The 16,264-nt window shown below is 40.3% G+C and overlaps 1 protein-coding gene across 1 annotated transcript; it reads left to right on the top strand.

Moving 5' to 3' along the window:
- Window positions 1–7,181: 7,181 nt before the first annotated feature.
- LOC134537876 (uncharacterized) lies at window positions 7,182–11,583 on the top strand. Its single transcript, XM_063378771.1, has 2 exons — window positions 7,182–7,619; window positions 10,063–11,583. Exons 1-2 carry the CDS (start codon window positions 7,445–7,447, stop codon window positions 10,833–10,835), a joined length of 948 nt encoding a protein of 315 aa, XP_063234841.1. The 5' UTR covers window positions 7,182–7,444; the 3' UTR covers window positions 10,836–11,583.
- Window positions 11,584–16,264: the final 4,681 nt, after the last annotated feature.

The following is a 16,264-nucleotide window of genomic DNA, read 5'->3' as shown; positions in this document are numbered from 1 at the left end:
CTATAATATGAAATTCGTCTTACGAATTGAGTTAAAAATAGTATCTAGTAATATTTTCGCTGAATGAAAAATGGGCAAATATTTTATTAATCGTTTTATAATATTAGGAACATAATTATTTTTGTAAGTTCTTAAAATGATTCAGAACTTTATAAAAGTTTCCATAATATTTCCAGAAGAAAAAGGTACTTCGAAATCTACCTACGCCTGTAAGCTGTGCTGAAAGGAGTTTTTTGATACAATTTTGCATAATGCGCATAAATTTACTAATATCAAATGTTATGCTTTAACAATTTTATATAGGGAAAGCCGGGGCAGAATGGGCTAGTGGGGCAGAACGGTCTCACCCTGATTTGTCGCCTGCAGAGTGCTGTAACCTATAAGTTAATATTCATTTTAAGCGATTGTGTTTATATTAATAAAATACATAAATAAATTACAAAGATTTTTGTTACATCGAGGTTTTCGTAAAGCTTGGTTTTCCTTATCGCAGGGGCTAGCACCCTCCTTCTGATTTGTTTGTGACGGGAGTTTCACAGAAAACGACAAAATCAGACTTATACCCGATGAATGCCGCAAGGGATGAATGGGCGAGCTAACGTTATTTCAATGCAGTTGTCCATTAAATTAATTGTTTATTAGACGATGTTGTTCACAAAAGACGGTCTATTCAGAGCCTGTCATTTTCAGCTGGGACGCCAGTTAAAGAATGTGCGTTGTGCAGAAGACAGAGGATTTGAGGCCGGACCTAAAGCCTTACACCGATTTAACGAGACCGTTACGCTACAAGTATTGCTAATTGGAGTAAAAAATTTCTATACTTGTGTTTAATGACAAAAGTTGACTAGCAATACTCAACACATAATTTTTAAGAATACATTATTATAGTGGTAAATCTGCATAAAATAATTTTTTCGTAAATAAAAAAAAAACTTATTTTAAAATTAAAAAATATATATTTTCATCACCAATATGGAATAAAACCGTGGTGCAAAAGGAACTCAAATGATACAAAGTTGATTTGTGACAAGTTACTCATTGACCGCATTTGAATCTAGATTTCTAATATGACTTGACCTAATACACCGAGCACAGCTAATAAAGCTCAGATTGGTTAGTGATTTCCATTGGTATTTTTAAAGTTCTTTTACAAACTAAATCACATATTCAAAGTGAACTCCTGTTATCCAACTCTCATTCCTTTTACTATCATTTTCCTGATTTCAGTCACGTTCTCAGGTACAGAGTGTACGCCCACAGAGAAGTCCACGCCATGCCAGTTCACTTCCGTGTGGCTTCTTGTCTCGGGGTTTCAAGGTGCCAGCTGTAAAAATGAGCTAGGGTACATTACAGTTTATCTGAACACTTTTAAATGCATATATGTTATAAGTGTTTTCTTTAAACTACTTCATAACTACTTTTGAGGGAAAGTCCATGGGAATGAAAAAATGCTCAACGTTTCGGCATCTTCAAGGTAAATTAACAACTGAGGGCCTGGTGTTGTGGCAGACTTATATAGGGAAATTTACCTCTTGGCTTTGATAGGTGCTTGTATGGGGACGAAGGCATGTCCAATAAGGATGAGTCTGCTCAGTGGGTGCAGAAACCTTGATTGTGCCTAATTCATAGGCGGTCATTGTAATGTATACTCCTCCTAACGTATTATTATATTAGATAGTTTCTACCAGGCTATTTTTAAGTTGGATGGTGCTGTGCCGATTTATTGAGTTGACCAACAAGAGTAAAAAAAATACTGACACTATACTAAGCTAATATTATTTAACCGACATTATATGTAACTATGCCATCTACTTGATGTAAGCTTTTGGACATAAGCCATTGCTAAGCACTTTTTCTGTAGAAGAAAACTAAAAAAATACCCAAAAGACAAAAACACATCCCACCGCCAAAAATTCAACCCACTGCTGAAATTCAGGCTCAGTTAACTCTGGTCTAAATGTTTGTGTGTTAACCTGTTTTAACGCAACGCCATGCAGCTTTTGGAAGGAATGTCTGCCAGAGGTCGGTTCCAGAAATGTCGGCGATGTCGCTACCCATGATGCCAACCCACCTGACGCACTGCTCTTCAACGCAACATTTTCCCTCGCAATGTCTCGAGCGCTGCGCTCCTTCACATTTCCAACGAGACGGATCGTAACTGCCGACAGTACCCTCGTCCATCCTTCCCCTCCCCTCCACTCCACTACCTCAGCACTGCTTTGAGTCGCGGCGCAGAGGCAGAGTGTCCTCTTGAATATTCCAGCGGCGAGTCTCGACGGGTGGTGCTGAGTCCCCGTAGAAGTAGCACGTGGCACAGAACACGCACGCGAACAGAAGCGGGAAGGCCCCGCTCACCGTGGTATTTCAGTACTCAGATCACCAAGTTCCACCAATGCACACCACGTCCCACCATGTCCCACCCTGACACACTGTATCCCATCATGTCCAAAAAAAATACCATCATATCTCATCATAACCCGTCATGTCCCACTTAGTCTCGCCATGTCCCACCAAGTTTTACTGAGTTCCACCATACTTCACCATATCCAGTCGTGTCACATTTATTCCCAATATGTTCCACCACCTTCCACTGTATCTAAGTCCCACCATGTTCCATCATGTCCCACCATGTTGAAACCCGCCTTCTGATCAAATTGGAAGGGAGGTCCCGTCCCCGACTCACCCTGGGTAACTATCGTTACAAAAAAAAAGGCAAAACCTGAAATAGGTATTTCGCTCCAAAAGTTGCACCCGGGCGGTCGAGCTATGAAAGGGAGAATAATTACGAACGAACACAGCAAGACTTTGGCTCATTAAATACACCAAACAGATTAAGACTATCCAAAAATTTAATATCGGTAACATCTTTCGTAGGGTTTATAAACAAAAAATATTAAACACTTATACATAGCAATTACCTGAACCAAATAGGATATAAACATGACTATCCTAAAAAAAATTAGATATACAAATACCATTAAAATACTATATAAATAAAAAAGTATAATTATGAAAGTTCCAAAAAGAGTCCTACTGGGAGCCGGATTTATACACGCGCACGTCCATCAATATCTGCACGTCTTGCTTCTTAGAATCGAACAGCTGTTAACCGTGACCTTCAGAAAATGAATTTATGTAGTTCAGTCAAATGTGCCATTGGAAAATATCACTTAGTCTGGGCGAGGAGGCTTCACTAAAAATGTTTTAGTTCCGAGGGCAAAACAAGCATGTAAACATAATTTAAATTATAAATCTCTTGAGTTAATGACGTGATTTCCTACAAAACGTTTGATGCACTCCACATTAATCAAAAGTCAAGCAAAATAGCATTGACCCATTTTAACAAACGGGAGGGTCTAATCAGTAAGCTTGCATTGTAATACATGGTTCGTAAATATGTTCAACTTGCAAAGCTATGCTTCTTTTTTCTAATATATTCTCCATCCACAACCCGCTACTGCCAAAGCTATGTGTCGCCTCTTTACCTTAGCGTAAATTTCGAGTATCTCGCTGCTGGAGACGCCTCCGGGTAAGGCAAAGCCCCATCTCAGCAGGCCCCGGCGAGGACTGGCCGGTGCAGAGTCGAAAAGCCGTCTTCCTTGCCTCGCGACACACGTCCGGTCGCGGCGACTCCAAAAACCAACAGCCCTCGGCGCACAGTTCAGTCCGGGCCCGCCGGCTCTCGGGAGCTCATGACGTCATCGGTGAATCGAACCCGCGCTCCCAGTAGCCGGCCATGAAAACACAATCGATATATATATTGAATAACAATAAAACTAGAACGAAACCAAACCAGAATATAAATATAAAACGAAATAATCACAATAATTAAATAATGAACCAAACATACATTAACTAAGATTTTACGAAATTTAAAAGAATTCATTTAAAATGGAAATAATCTGTAAAATCAATAACAGCTAAAAGAAAGAAATAACATAAATGTGGCCTGGGGGCCACAATGTGGTAAAAGCGATTTATACCTTGCGGATTGTTACAAATAAACAATAATACATAAAAATATAAAACAAATAACATTAAATTTATTATTAATTAATTTTAAAAATATTAACTAAATATACATTTCACCAAGGTTAAACCGCTTCAAAACCATGTAATTTTTCACGATTGGGAAACATGGTGGACGTTACCGTGGTTTTTATCAAGACACTTCGTTCTTCCCACCAATGCATCTCACCTCAGCGCGTTGGCCGTCCATTATGACCTCCAAAACACACTGCCAATCATCACGTGGGGACGAAGTCAACGGATATTGCGATATCATCCGCAAAGTGAAGTGGCCAATCAGATATCAGCAGGTTAAGTTATGCGATATCCGTACCTCGGTGTCAACCATTGACATCATCTTTAGCATGTCGATGAGAGTTCGACAGTTCAGTCTCGACGGATCGTTGTCGACATTTCTTCTCGAGAATGTAACTCCCGAACGAAAGTCTAAAATAAATTTGACCCACGCTTGACATGTCCCAAAGCCAACAAGCGCGTGCATCAAAGCATCCGCCGCGCAGTTTCTGTTTCCCTGGTATTATTTATTCCGCGCCAGCGCGACGAACCACGGAAAGGCCGTGACGTCAGACCGGAGGAGCCGCGGGCCAAGGTCACGTGACAAATAGTCCCACCACCGTCCTCTTTAGAGAGACCCCGCCGTGCCCCCAGCTTTACGAGCGTGGCGCGGCCCTTACTCACCCCTGTCTCAGTGCTGCCTCGCTCCTGCCTGACTCCTGCCTCGCTCCTGTCTCACCCCTGCTTCATTCCTGCCTCACTCCTGCTTTACTCCTGCCTCACCCCTGCCTAACTCCTGTTTCACTCCTGCCTCACTCCTGCCACACTCCTGCCTCACACCTGCCTCATTCCTGCCTCACCCCTGCCTCACTCCTGCCTCGCTCCTGTCTCACTCCTGCTTCAACCCTAACACACTCATGCCTCAACCCTGCCTCACTCCTGCCTCACTCCTGCCTCGCTCCTGTCTCACTCCTGCCTCATTCCTGCCACACTCCTCCTTCACTCCTGCCTCACTCCTGCCTCAACCCTGCCTCACTCCTGCCTCACTCCTGCCTCGCTCCTGTCTCACTCCTGCCTCATTCCTGCCACACTCCTCCTTCACTCCTGCCTCACTCCTGCCTCAACCCTGCCTCACCCCTGCCTCACTCCTGCCACACTCCTGCCTCACTCCTGCCACACTCCTGCCTCACACCTGCCTCATTCCTGCCTCACCCCTGCCTCACTCCTGCCTCGCTCCTGTCTCACTCCTGCTTTAACCCTAACACACTCATGCCTCAACCCTGCCTCACTCCGGCCTCACTCCTGCCTCACTCCTGCCTCACTCCTGCCTCACTCCTGCCACACTCCTGCCTCACTCCTGCCACACTCCTGCCTCACACCTGCCTCATTCCTGCCTCACCCCTGCCTCACTCCTGCCTCGCTCCTGTCTCACTCCTGCTTCAACCCTAACACACTCATGCCTCACCCCTGCCTCACTCCTGCCTCACTCCTGCCTCGCTCCTGTCTCACTCCTGCCTCATTCCTGCCACACTCCTCCTTCACTCCTGCCTCACTCCTGCCTCAACCCTGCCTCACTCCTCCTTCACTCCTGCCTCACTCCTGCCTCAACCCTGCCTCACCCCTGCCTCACACCTGCCTCGCTCCTGTCTCACTGCTGCTTCAACCCTAACACACTCATGCTTCACTCCTGCCTACTCCTACCTCACCCCTGCCTCACTCCTGCCTCACTCTCCCTCGGGTAGTGAGAGCTGGGCACACTCCTTAAACTGCGTCTGCGTGCCGCTGTTTCCTCTCCTGATATCATCTTGCGAACTGGCGGCGTTCGTTTCGCAAACAAAAACCTGACGTAATAACATTCTCCGCACTCATGACTGTCAACGCTATTCCACAAAATAAATACACGCACACACATTACAAAACTGAACGATTGATTTTCTACTATCCAAGAATGTTTTGTTTCTTTCTATAAGCCTGCAAAACAAGACCTTTTCAAAAAAATTTGGCTCGTAAAATGTGCAAGTGCTTAACGATGAAGATCAGGAAAATGAGCAGTATTATTATAGACGTGAACTACTTTTTTTTTTTAAGCAATGTGCGTGCGTTTTCAACACACCCGACAGATAAGAAGTAAAAAAAAAAACATTACAATTCTGACCCAACAACATGAACTTGAAGCAAAGGTATAAAGTGGCAGCAGCCAGTGGACAATAAATAGTACATAATGTGTCTGCAAGTGTGTTGAGTTCATTTTGGAGCCAGAAGTAGTGTATTACAGATAAGACGGGGACAGGCTTCAGGCTGGGAATCAGGCAGCGGGTCAGTGACCGACCGCCATCTTGAATTTTTAAGGAAATATTACCAAATATTATTCGAAAACGTCAAAACAAATCTACTAAATGACAAAAAAAAAAAAGATTCATTTCGGAGAACAAATTTCTGTTTTGAGGAAAAATTTCCAGTTTTAACAAAAAAATGGTCGGTGCCTTGAAAAGTCATTAAATAGACTGAAGACTCCTTAAAAATATTAAATGAAATTCTCTAAGCCTGGATCGTGACCTTTGACACTCATGACAACTGAAATATGATAATTCTAGTGTAATAGTCTACGATGATTCCTTTTTCAAAACTGAAAACACGAAATAATATTGATTAAATAATTATTTTAATTCATATATACTTGAATAAAAAGGTATTTCGTACTTAATCAAAATGAGGTTCTTAGTTCGATCCCGGCATGAGTTGTTTATTATAATATTTTTTAAAATATATAACAAAATTGGAAATAAATTGTTAAAATACCTATTTATAAACCTAACTTCTGTCATCTTTTTAAGTTCTCGGTTGAATTTCCGGCTAGTAGAACTAAAAACAAATTTTCATCTATTTTCCGAAATATTCACCAGGCAGCTGTTCAACACCATTTTGATCAAAAAATATATATTTTTTCCACCCGTATGATGTCATGTAGTCATATTGGATCCGTCACTTTGTTTTCGTCTGCTAGAGTGTGCACCAGTCGTCATGTTTTTTAACCCACTTGTCGGCTTGTCTCTTTGTCAGGAAGATCACCGACTATTCCCGCACCATTATAGGAGCTGTATCTATAGTGCATGACACAAAACTGATATCAGAGTTACGTTGATTGTTAAGGGCCCTGACACACGAGCGACCGAGTCGCGCGACTGAGACGCGCGACTCGGTCGCCGGGAAATCGCTTGCCATAAGATAGCATGGGCGTGGGTGAGAACCTGGCACACGGGCGACTGAGCGCGTCTCCATCGCGCGTCTGTCGCCAGCAGACGCGAATCCCCGCGACAGATCGCGGCGACCAGTCGTGCGGGAGCCTTGCACACGGGCGACTTTTAGCCGCGCGTCCGAGCGACTGTCGGTCAGTATCTGGTTGTATGTGCTGGCGAGGAAGATGGCGTTCGATTGTGACCGTTTTATAATCGAAATAGAATCAAGGCCAGCTATTTGGGATTCCAGATGTGATGAGTATGCTAACAAATGCAAAAAGGGAAAGGCATGGGAAGAGGTGTGCGATATGTTCGTTGAGAACTTCAAAGCCATGGATAGCGTCCATAAAAATAAAGCAGGTAAGTGTAATTTATAAATATAAGTGGTTAGTGGTGATCTGAATATTTCGTGCAGCCCTGCATTCACTTTATTTGTTTCAAATGTATTATAAACATAATTGTTCTACGTGAAGCCTATTTACTAGACAGAGTATTGCAATAATTTTATAAAACTTATAAAACGAATATAATATTTTTTTTCATTATTCCTTTATAGAAACGTTACTACGTTTTTAAATGATTTACAATCGTGAAGATTACTGTTCAAAATATTTACATTATTGTCGAAACTGTTTGGATGTGCCCGCTGCATTTTCGTATCGGGTGTTCTCTTCAAACGTCCGTTTAAGTATTCATATTACCACGAACCACCTGATATTGGCAATAATTACAACACATGTGAAATATTGTATAGTTAATATATCTCTTAACAACAAACAGGTGTGAAATTTTAACAGTTCGTGTTATTCTTCCCTCATAAAATACAAAACCACTGTGCGTGCATGTGAGTCATTGCCAATGTAAATAAATTAGCTATTAATGGAAGGGTTTGTTTTCAAATTACATTGCAGTATTTTGCTTCTACGCGGAATTCATTGTAACTTACGCTTATGTCTAATGTTTACGATAAACATAGAAATACAAGTAAAATACGATATAATATTGTTACGAACGTGGGAACGATAGGGTTCGAAAGGATAGCCCCTTTTTTTAATTAATTATCACTATTTTTATTGGTGCTACTATTTACAGTTTTATTTACAAGTTATCCTGGCTTGATATAGGCTCGAAATAAAGAAAGTCTCTCTCAGTCCGTCACAGTCTTACCGCAGCCACAGATCGCCGTAAAGTGTCCGCCGATGTCACACAGGGCACTTGCTGGCTTCGCCGATGTTATACACTCTCTTCCCAGAAGTCGCCCGGTCTTCGCCGCCTCGTCGCACAGGTCTTCGCCTCTCCACACTGCGCCAGACGCGCCACACAATTATCTGCTCTGATGCAACCGCCCCCTGCTGATATAGAGGTCGGCCTTACATTTAGAACCTTCGAGATGCTCTTTGACATTGCGCAACTAGGGACGTCCAGGATTACGTGCTGGGGCCGGCGACGATGTCGGAGAACATTCAAGAACCGTTCCATTGACCGACCAGGTGCAGCCAGGTCATTAGCGCAGGCAGGGCGAGGGTGAAGGGGGGGCAGGCAGGCCGCGTGTCATCAAGATAAAGATAAGGCACGCGCGGCGCTAATCTGTTTCCGAGAAGAGCATCGCTCCGTCCCCACTGCGACTGGGCTTGCACGTAACAATATAATTAAAAGTAGCGTAACAACTAACATAATTCCAAAGTGAACACATTTTCGCATACGGAAATTTTGTTTTCTCTATATTTTGTTTATGCCACAAAATTCACCATGGCTACTGTCCAATGTAACGGTTATACGGTTATAACTATTACGTTGTTGAATGTGACACCTCTATAAAAGTTAAATTTCACTAGTATTGTTCACTCTTCAAAGCAAAAAATATTGCCATGGCACTGACCCTTGTTCACTAGAAAAGTAATCGGAAAACTTTTCTCGGATTGTTAAAGCTGATCGTGTATTTCCTGGTCGTGTAAGCGGCTCCCCTTCATCTAGTCCCACGACGTTCAGAGTGCTGTCAAATTCAACACCATCCCTTTCTCTAACAAAATTGTGTAAAATACAACATGCTTTCACTATAGTTTCTGCGTTTTCAATTTTCACGTCCAATGGCCTGTGAAAGATACGCCACTTATTTGTAAGTATGCCGAAAGTGCATTCGATGTAACGTCTGGCTCGTGACAGCCTGTAGTTAAATATTTTCTTTTTTTGAGTAAGATTTTTCCCACCATAAGGCCTCTGCATGTGAGTTGAAAGAGCAAATGCTTCGTCACCTACGAAGGTAAAGGGAAGTGGCTCTCCATTTTCAACTATTGGCCTATCACTTGGGATGTTCAACGTATTATCCTTCATCTTCTGAAACAGCTCACTGTTTTTATATATTGCTGAGTCTGATGATTTTCCATAAGAACCAACATCAACAAATAAAAACCTATAATTAGAGTCGCATAATGCTAACAACACCATGGAAAAATATTTCTTGTAGGAAAAATAGGTTGACCCACTTTTAGCAGGTTGAATAAGCCTTACATGCTTGCCATCTATTGCTCCTAAACAGTTTGGGAAATTTGCACGTGTTCCAAAACCGTCAGCAATCTTCAGCCAGTCCTCTTGCATTAACTGCGGGAAACATGCTTCATGTAAAAGCCGCCATATTGTTTCACACACTTCAATAACAATCTTGCGACATGTGGAAATTCCACAACGGAATGTGTAATGCAATTCTGTGAACGAACATCCTGTAGCAAGGTACCTGCAAAAAAAAAAAAAAAAAACACACACACTAAAAATATGCACCTTACATTATTGTTTTTTTTTTTTTCAGCTGCAGATCTGCAACGGAAATGGAAGAATCTACGTGACTGTTTCAGAAGAGAACTGGCTAAACAGAGGAATTGTAAATCAGGTTCTGCAGCAGATGGCAGGAAACAATATATATATTTCCAGCAGTTAACTTTCCTATTGCCAGTATGCGACACCAAACCTACAACAGAAGAATCTCCAGACTTGCACACGCAAGCCACACCCGCAGCAGCTACATCTACGGCACCTACTTCTCTTAAAAGAAAAAAACCGTCACCAGAAACAGAAGAACTTGAGCTACTTCAGTCGCTTAGAAGAAATATGGAAAAACGACATGCAGGTAGAGAAGAAGAAGACAGTGACAGGCATTTCTTGTTGAGTCTTTTGCCGTACTTCAAACGTCTGCCAGACGATATGAAACTTGAAGTTCAAAGCGACTTTTTAAACACCTTAAGAAGGTACAATCAGGTGTCAATTTCTGGTCATCGATGTCCTTCTCAGACTTCTGTCTACCCTCATTCTTCTCCATCAGTGATCACAGGCCCATCATTTGTTTCGCTTCCATACCCTAGTAGTAATACAAGTACCTCTGGAGTACGCAACCAACAATTTACACCCACCATCAGTCAGTCTTACAACTACGGGTCTCATTCAACTTCAGAAACATCGCAGTTAATGAGTCAACCCCAGCAGCCGCTGCAATGCCACGCCTTATCACCAATGTCACCAGCAGCTTCCTCATCAGTATCTCTCCAGTCTGATACGTCAAGTATTTGTGAAGACTATTTTAACTGATACCTAATAAATTATAAGACATGTGACCTTCATGGAAAGAGCAGTTTCAGTGAATAACAAATAAATATGTTATCTAACAATTTTCTTCTAAATTTATGAAAGAATTTATTTTCGTGTGCAAAACGATAAACATTTATGTGTTGGATCTTTGAGACAATATCGTGTCACGTAATAATAAATGTTACTTATTTGGGGTATGTTCAGAAAATGTTTTTTTTTAATAATATGATAATAAATGCTTCAACTATACCCTTAAAATACATGTAACTGTCTAATTAAATTATAATTTCAGCCGTAGCCAAACACATTTCACTCCTGTGTTCCTTGTACAACTATGAAATGAACTATTTGTCTGCTTATACAAGTGTACCCACCTTAATGTAATTGCAAGTCTCTCTTCAGCAGGGATACTTCTTCTCATACTTGTGTCAACTTTTTCAATGTGAATTTTCAGTACATCCAGAAGATCCGAGAAAGTACTCCGAGACATTCTGAAATAGTTAAAATATTTCGAATTGTCTTCTTTTAGCTCACTCATAATCGTATAAAACTGGCCCCTTGCTAAGCGGTCTGCAGTTATTGGGTGCATCCATAGTACACGTTGCCTGCGACGACGCCGGCGCCGACGGCAACGACGCCTTAGGACAATGCCAAGAACTGTTTCTTCGTCGGTGTCCATATTCACAGTGAAGAGTGTGTCGCGTGAACCTGGCACACGAGCGTCTCGGTCGCGCGGCTGAGTCGCTCTACTCGGTCGCTTGGACGCTCGACTGCAGTCGCGCGTCTCAGTCGCGCGACCGAGACGCTCGTGTGCCAGGGCCCTAATGCCGTACCATCCACAAAACCAGTGTGCAGGATAAATAATTTCTAAATTTAAAGGAGTAGTGATAGCAGAAACAATTAAAAATCTCAAAACATTAGCAGCAAATTCAATACATGAATGATTCATAAAATTACAATTATAGCGTACAATACCATACAAAAAACATCAGCGCTAAAAACCTTTTTGATATTAATGCAGCATAAAACATAACAAAGAAAAAGAATTACAGCAAAATACAATTTATATAAAATTCAAATACAATGAGTTTTACCATACCGTGTAAACATTATTGAGCTCATTTTACCAACAACCTTCAGATTTCCATAATATTTGAAATTATAAAAGGCCTCCAAAAAATATTAAATTATCAACAGCCCGGGCTTCAAAACATTAAATTTGAAAATAAAAGTTCGCGTTCTCACATTTAGACCGTTACGCGTGCACACATGAACCCAGTATCGTGTCGTTAAATTTAGTCGGTTCGAGTTCTTTTGGAATTCGACTAAACTGTTATTCACCCGAATCCAAGATCATTAACATTCCGCTGATAGATGGCTCTTGCGTTGCAGGTTTTGCTATCTCGTAATGAATCCAATTATTGCTTCGCCGTCGCAATTAGCTGTGAGTCCCGATATTTTATTATTAACACGAGCGTAAACTTCAGGAACTGGGCCGATGTCATTTACTTTGATTTGATGTAATCTTTTGGACATACGCCATTGCTAAGCACTTTTTCTGTAGAAGAAAACTAAAACATAACCAAAAGACATAAAACACAAATTAAGCAAAAAAAGCTGTTGTCAACCGGATATGAACACCACATAATATTACATAACAGGAAAATGGTCAACAAACAAAGAGAAATGGACTAAGATAACGAAAAAAAAACACAAATGATGAGAGCACAAAAAATATTGAACCCAAAAAAATTCAGCAAAACAGTTGAAACGAGACAAAAACACGACAAAACGAAAAGACAAAACAAACACAATAGTTATCCCAAGCAGAAGAGAACGAAAAAAAAAAAAACACAAATGATGACAGCACAAAAATATTGAACAAAAAAAAATTAATTTGTGTTTTTTGTCTTTTGGGTATTTTTTTAGTTTTCTTCTACAGAAAAATTTCTTAGCAATGGGGTATGTCCAAAAGATTACATCAAAACATGCACTCCCATTGCTCAAATCTTTCAAAGATAATGTCACTTACTTGTTCACTCCTCGGCGATGGAAGTAACTCAGAGTGGTGAGCCTCGTAAACACGAGGCGCCAGCTCGTTCTCGCGAGAGTTGCCATTGATTGCTCGTGCGTCCCACAGCCCGACAGTCATGCGACACCTCGACTTCGTTACCACAGTCATTACTAGAGACCGGAAAAATTCGCGGGTTCAATGACCTTTAGGATGGACTCCAATATCCTTTACACACTCGGGCAAATGCCAACTGTTCAATGGCTGCTGACTTGTGAGTCGTCACGACTGGGTGGCCTGTGATTCGACACTTCTATGAGTGAGGGTCTCTAATTGTTATAGACCTGCAAAATTCGCGGATTCATTCGGTGATAGGCTAGAATTCAAACACATATACCTCTTAGATAATTTTGCTATTGGCTTACTGTTCATCTGGACGAATCTCAACCAGTTATAAACCCTCAACCAAAGAAGGATCGAATCACAGAGAAACCAGCTGAGACGACTTACAAGTCGGCAGCCAATGAACTTGCATTATTTGACCGAGTGTACAGGTGTATGTGCAGTCTATCCTGAAGGCCATAGAAACCGCAAATTTTGCATGTTTCTACTAATTGGACCTCAGTCCTCCAGATTAACAGTGGACCAATGGCAGAAGCAGCAGTAAGGTATAATTATTGGTTTTAGCATAGCACGTAATGAACCCGCGAATTTTTCAGGCCACTAGTTATCATCGCGGAAACGTTTTGCGGATAAAAGCACGTCACACTTAGTTGACAGCCCTGGCAAACCATCCCGCTAACGTGACCAACAGTTCGGGCACATTTCTCATGAGCACCACGCTAAAAGCACGTGTTCGTGGCGTACTGAATACTGCCCACACCTTCCCTCACACTTTATAAACTTACAAAATTACGTATAGTAAATAAGTAGCCTTTTTTACATATTATATTATCTAAAATATAACTTGAAAATGTATACTAACAATTCGAACATTTAATTAACTTCCGGTCGAAAGTTCTCACAGTTTGTGGAATGTGTTACCAACTTCACCAAAACTTTGGTAGATATTTCAGTCTTTTTCCGGAAAGAACTCTAAAATTATTCACTCCTTTTTAAAATACCGTTAAAACCACCATGTCATTTAAATGAATTATAAATGTGCATATCACCGAATAGGTTTAAAAACATTTTAAAATTAAAATAATGTATGAAGAACACACCATACACTAGAGTGCAGTAGTATTTATTACCTGATCTTCAAACAAGCATTCACGATATTGTCAGCCATCTTAGCTGCCATCTTGAAAATCTGTATTTTTTACTTAAAATATTTAACAAAATTCTTAAAGAAAAAAAACGTACTTATAATAAAGTTTGATTAGATAAATTTACGTACTGGTTTAAATAACCAATAAGGTAAAATTCATAGTTCAAGCCCCCTTTTCACAAATATTTTTTACTATGAAAGTTATACTCTACTACATTCATACATGCCAAACGTAAAAAAAGACAAAACAAAACATACATTTACTTCTGTAATGGATTGAAATTACTCATTCTCAGCTCTTCTGTTCACAGAAGTCAGCGACCAGCGAGATTCTTTTCCTATGTATTTTTTTCTGTTGATTCTCGATACTTTTTTTACACACTGCTATCATTATCAGAATTTTAAATGACAGTATTCATTGTTTTACAAGGGTCCTTCTTCACTTGTTTCTCTTGCGCCTCAAGTGTACAGTTTATGCAGTTCAACCATAAATTATATTTCAAAGCTTTAATGGATACTACTTCATCCATAATCTTATTTATTATATTCTGCTTGACATCACCAAAAAATTGCAAGTGTATTTTGATCCAAACAAGCTTTTTAAATAATAGTAGGCTTTCAGTGTTTCACAGAAGGCAAATTTCGTTTAGTGGAACCTATTATTATATACTTGCAATGCACCAAGAACTGTCTTAGGCTTAAATTCATGTCCAGGTATCACACCAATTGGTTGAGCGCTTCTACTTTACTACTAGGATTTGTACGTATAACAGTATTCGACCTAAATTGAGGAGTTGAAATGTCATCAGGCAGTTCCATAGTAGACAAAACAGAACACAGCTACAGTTATTTGCACGTCTTCTCAAACAGTCCATACAAGAAAATCATTGAAGACTCTTATCACATGGAAACTTCTTATGATAGGCATTCTTCACTAATTTACTCTTCTCGTGTCTTCATTTATTAGGGGCAAATGCGAACGTCATATCACAGTAGCTAAATACAATGTCTATTTGATAAAAACAGACTTTTCAGGCTCGAGTCAGATGCTGATGTTACTAATATTGCACTAAATCTTGGTGTATTCTAAAGCTGTTTAATGCATCGCTGTTGATGTTATATTTTTACTTTCTGCCGCTCAGCACGAGCTTTACTAGACTAAAAGTGTCCTCTTTAAGATTTAATTCCTGGAAAACAACTTGTGCCTTTTTTCACATCTCATCCTTTTTTCAAGATGGATTCTTAAGACATTTTCTTTTCTCGTGTCGACGAAAATCTTTGTTGTTTGAGTACTTTCGAAGAAGTCGGCAAGCCAACGGCCATTAATTGATGCTAATGATAATCCAAATAATATTATAAATGTGAAATATTGGATGGATGGATGTTTGTTACTCAATCACGCCTGAACAGCTGAACGCATCATCTGTATGAAATTTGGCCTACAGCGAGCTCATAACTTGGATAAACACATAGACCACATATTAATATGAAGTTCCATCCCTAAGGGAGTGAAAAAGTGATAATTTCATTTTATAACAGAAAAAATCAGAGATCATAGACACACAAATAGTAAATGAGTGTCATTTCTCTATGTCTGCCACAATATCATACACATAGAAAGGTCTGGCAAATTAATATTTTTCTCCTTGGTGAGACCAGTCCGCTTAGTGGAGCTCGCAGCGGCTAGCAAAATAAATGCGCTTATAACAGTTTTGTTCTTAACTTCGTCAATAGATAGAGTTGCCTTGAATTTTAAACGCACCATCGTTTGATGCGTTTGTCATGTCTTGAATTGTCGTTTGTTTGTGCCGTATGCGTTCCTATACCATTCATCCGATTGCGATTAAATTTTGGTGTGTTGTTATGCGCTTGCCCATGAAGGTTTCTGAGACGGTATAACTATTTTGCAATAGTTGGAGCACGAATCGTTTAAAAAAAAATGTGTTTATTTCATATTATATAGCGGCACTTCGTCTGTTTATGTTGTCAAAGTGCGCACGATGAGACAATTTATTTAAATATAAAAGAGAGACAGAGATAGAGTGATATATATACAGAGTGGGATTGAGAGAGACACTGAGATAAGTTGATATAGAGTGAGGTATAGAAAATGAAATTGGTTAGATAAAGAGATATATAGATGTAGGG

Source organism: Bacillus rossius, chromosome 12 (assembly GCF_032445375.1).
Source record: "Bacillus rossius redtenbacheri isolate Brsri chromosome 12, Brsri_v3, whole genome shotgun sequence".
Taxonomy (NCBI): Eukaryota; Metazoa; Arthropoda; class Insecta; order Phasmatodea; family Bacillidae; genus Bacillus; species Bacillus rossius.
Note: the sequence above shows the minus strand (reverse complement) of the source record. Positions and strands in the feature narration are given on the sequence as shown.

Excerpts from the sequence above, each read along its gene's own strand:
- LOC134537876 (XM_063378771.1), top strand. The coding sequence starts at position 7,445 with ATGGCGTTCGATTGTGACCGTTTTATAATCGAAATAGAATCAAGGCCA. Across the intron at positions 7,620-10,062 it reads CGTCCATAAAAATAAAGCAG|CTGCAGATCTGCAACGGAAA; the intron begins GTAAGTGTAATT and ends TTTTTTTTTCAG.